Raw genomic sequence first — 1,983 nt, forward strand, 5'->3', positions numbered from 1 at the left:
ACTCTCTCTCCTCTCTCTCTCTCTCTCTCTCTCTCTCTCTCTCTCTCTCTCTCTCTCTCTCTTTCTTTCTTTATTCTCGTTCCACAAACAAAAACTACAAAGTTCTGTTGATATCATTGTACGTTCGATTTATTTATATTAGATCTACTTCGACACACACACTGCTACGGTTTGTTCTATGACAACATCATACACAGTCTGTGGGTGGTTGGCGGGTGCTCTGGTGTGGTTTGCTCCTTCTTTCCTATCAAACAACTATCGTCTTTATCGCTCCTCCTTCTTTTTTATGTTTGTTACTCTCTTGTAACACCTCTAATCTTCGGCACTTTTATGATCTTATAGTGTTGTAAGTACCGTAAAACTCTTACTTAAACTACACAGTCCCCCGTGGTCCACAATAAAACAGTATACAGTACTTAGTGGGTTGTTGTTTTTCACTGTCTCTAGTGTTCTGTAACTATTTGAAACATTATCTCTAGAGTTCTGTAACAAGTTGACCCATTATCTTTAGCGTTCAGTAACTACCGATCCCATAATCTCTAACGTTCTGTAACTACTTGGCCCATTATCTCTAGTGTTCTGTAACTACCTGATTCACTGCCTCAGGCATTCTGTATTTTCGTTACCCATTATCTCTAGCTTTCTGTAACTACTTGGCCCATTATCTCTAGCATATTGTAACTACACCACACTCTGTCTCAAGTGTTCTGTTGGCACTAATTTGACCTTATTGGGTTGCAGTGCCATAAAAAAACCTCTTACTAAAACAAACAACTAATCGTTCTGCAACTACTTGATTCGCTGTCTCTAGCGGTCTACATATACACAATACACCAGTCTCTTGTATTTTATGACATCACAATACACTGACTCTAACTTTCTGCAATTACTTGATTCACTGTCTCATATCTTATTTGACTATGCAACACACTGTGTTTCCTCTAGTGCTCTTTGAATAGACACCATGCTCCGTCTCTAGAGTTATGTAAGTATTTGGCTCAGTGTCTCTAGCATTACATAACTACTAGATTCACTACATCTCATGTTCTGTAAGTATTTGTCTTACTGTCTCAAGAGTTATGTGTCTCACTGTCTCTAGAGTTATGTAAGTATTTGTCTCACTGTCTCTAGCATTCCTTAACTACTAATTGATTCACTATATCTCATGTTCTGTAAGTACTTCATTCACTGTCTCTTGAGTTCTGTGATAACACCATACATTGTCTTAAATGGTCGCTTTTAAGCACAAGCGGGCTATCCCGAAAAAACGCTGTTTTGAGAAAATCAGAGGTAAAGTTTTTGCCCCTTGTTCAGTTTCTGTTTTCACCATAACCAAACAAATATACACACCAATGAAACCAAACTTCTCCTATAGGTAGGGCAACGCCCACTTTTGGTGTAGATCAAGATTTCTGGAAACCCCCGGAATCTGGGTCAGCCCGCTTGTCGCTAAAAGCAACCAAATATACTGCGACAACGCCACGCACTGTCTTCGTTGTTCTACGACTCCACCATCCACATTTTCACTGCACGCTCACAGAAGTGACCTTCCCATTGGTTCCGCCAACTTCTTCCGAACCCTCCACATTCTTCGCCGAATCGTCCACTTTGACATTCGTGACGTCAGAAGCCTGTATATCGTCTAGTTCTTCCTCGTCCAGAACGTTATTGATGACGATCTCCAAGTCGGCTATGTAATTTTTCTTGGCCGGGTCCGGGAACTTTTTCTGAAAACAGCACAGTATCCCATTAAAATAGTTTTTGTAATTGTTTTACGGCACTTGCAGCCCAATGGGGTCATATAAGTGCGGAAGAATAGACGTGTTACAAGAGAGTAACAAACACAGAAAAAGAAGGAGGAGAGATCAGGACGATAGATGTTTGATAGGAAAGAAGAAGCAAACCACACCAGAGCACCCGCCAACCACCCGCTCCCATTATTATGTATTTTTGTTTGAGTGTCTGTCGTTTATGTTATTGTCT

The 1,983-nt window shown here is 40.5% G+C and overlaps 1 protein-coding gene across 1 annotated transcript in view; it reads right to left on the reverse strand.

The window, feature by feature from the left end:
* Positions 1-1,399: 1,399 nt before the first annotated feature.
* LOC101855095 (sodium-coupled monocarboxylate transporter 1) overlaps positions 1,400-1,983 on the reverse strand; it is a gene marked incomplete in the record, with an annotated part of 32,830 nt that continues 32,246 nt past the window's right edge. The window contains 1 exon segment of the mRNA XM_035969224.1: positions 1,400-1,727. Coding sequence (XP_035825117.1) covers positions 1,524-1,727 — 204 coding nt within the window.

This window comes from Aplysia californica, unplaced genomic scaffold (assembly GCF_000002075.1).
Source record: "Aplysia californica isolate F4 #8 unplaced genomic scaffold, AplCal3.0 scaffold00127, whole genome shotgun sequence".
NCBI classification, from domain to species: domain Eukaryota; kingdom Metazoa; phylum Mollusca; class Gastropoda; order Aplysiida; family Aplysiidae; genus Aplysia; species Aplysia californica.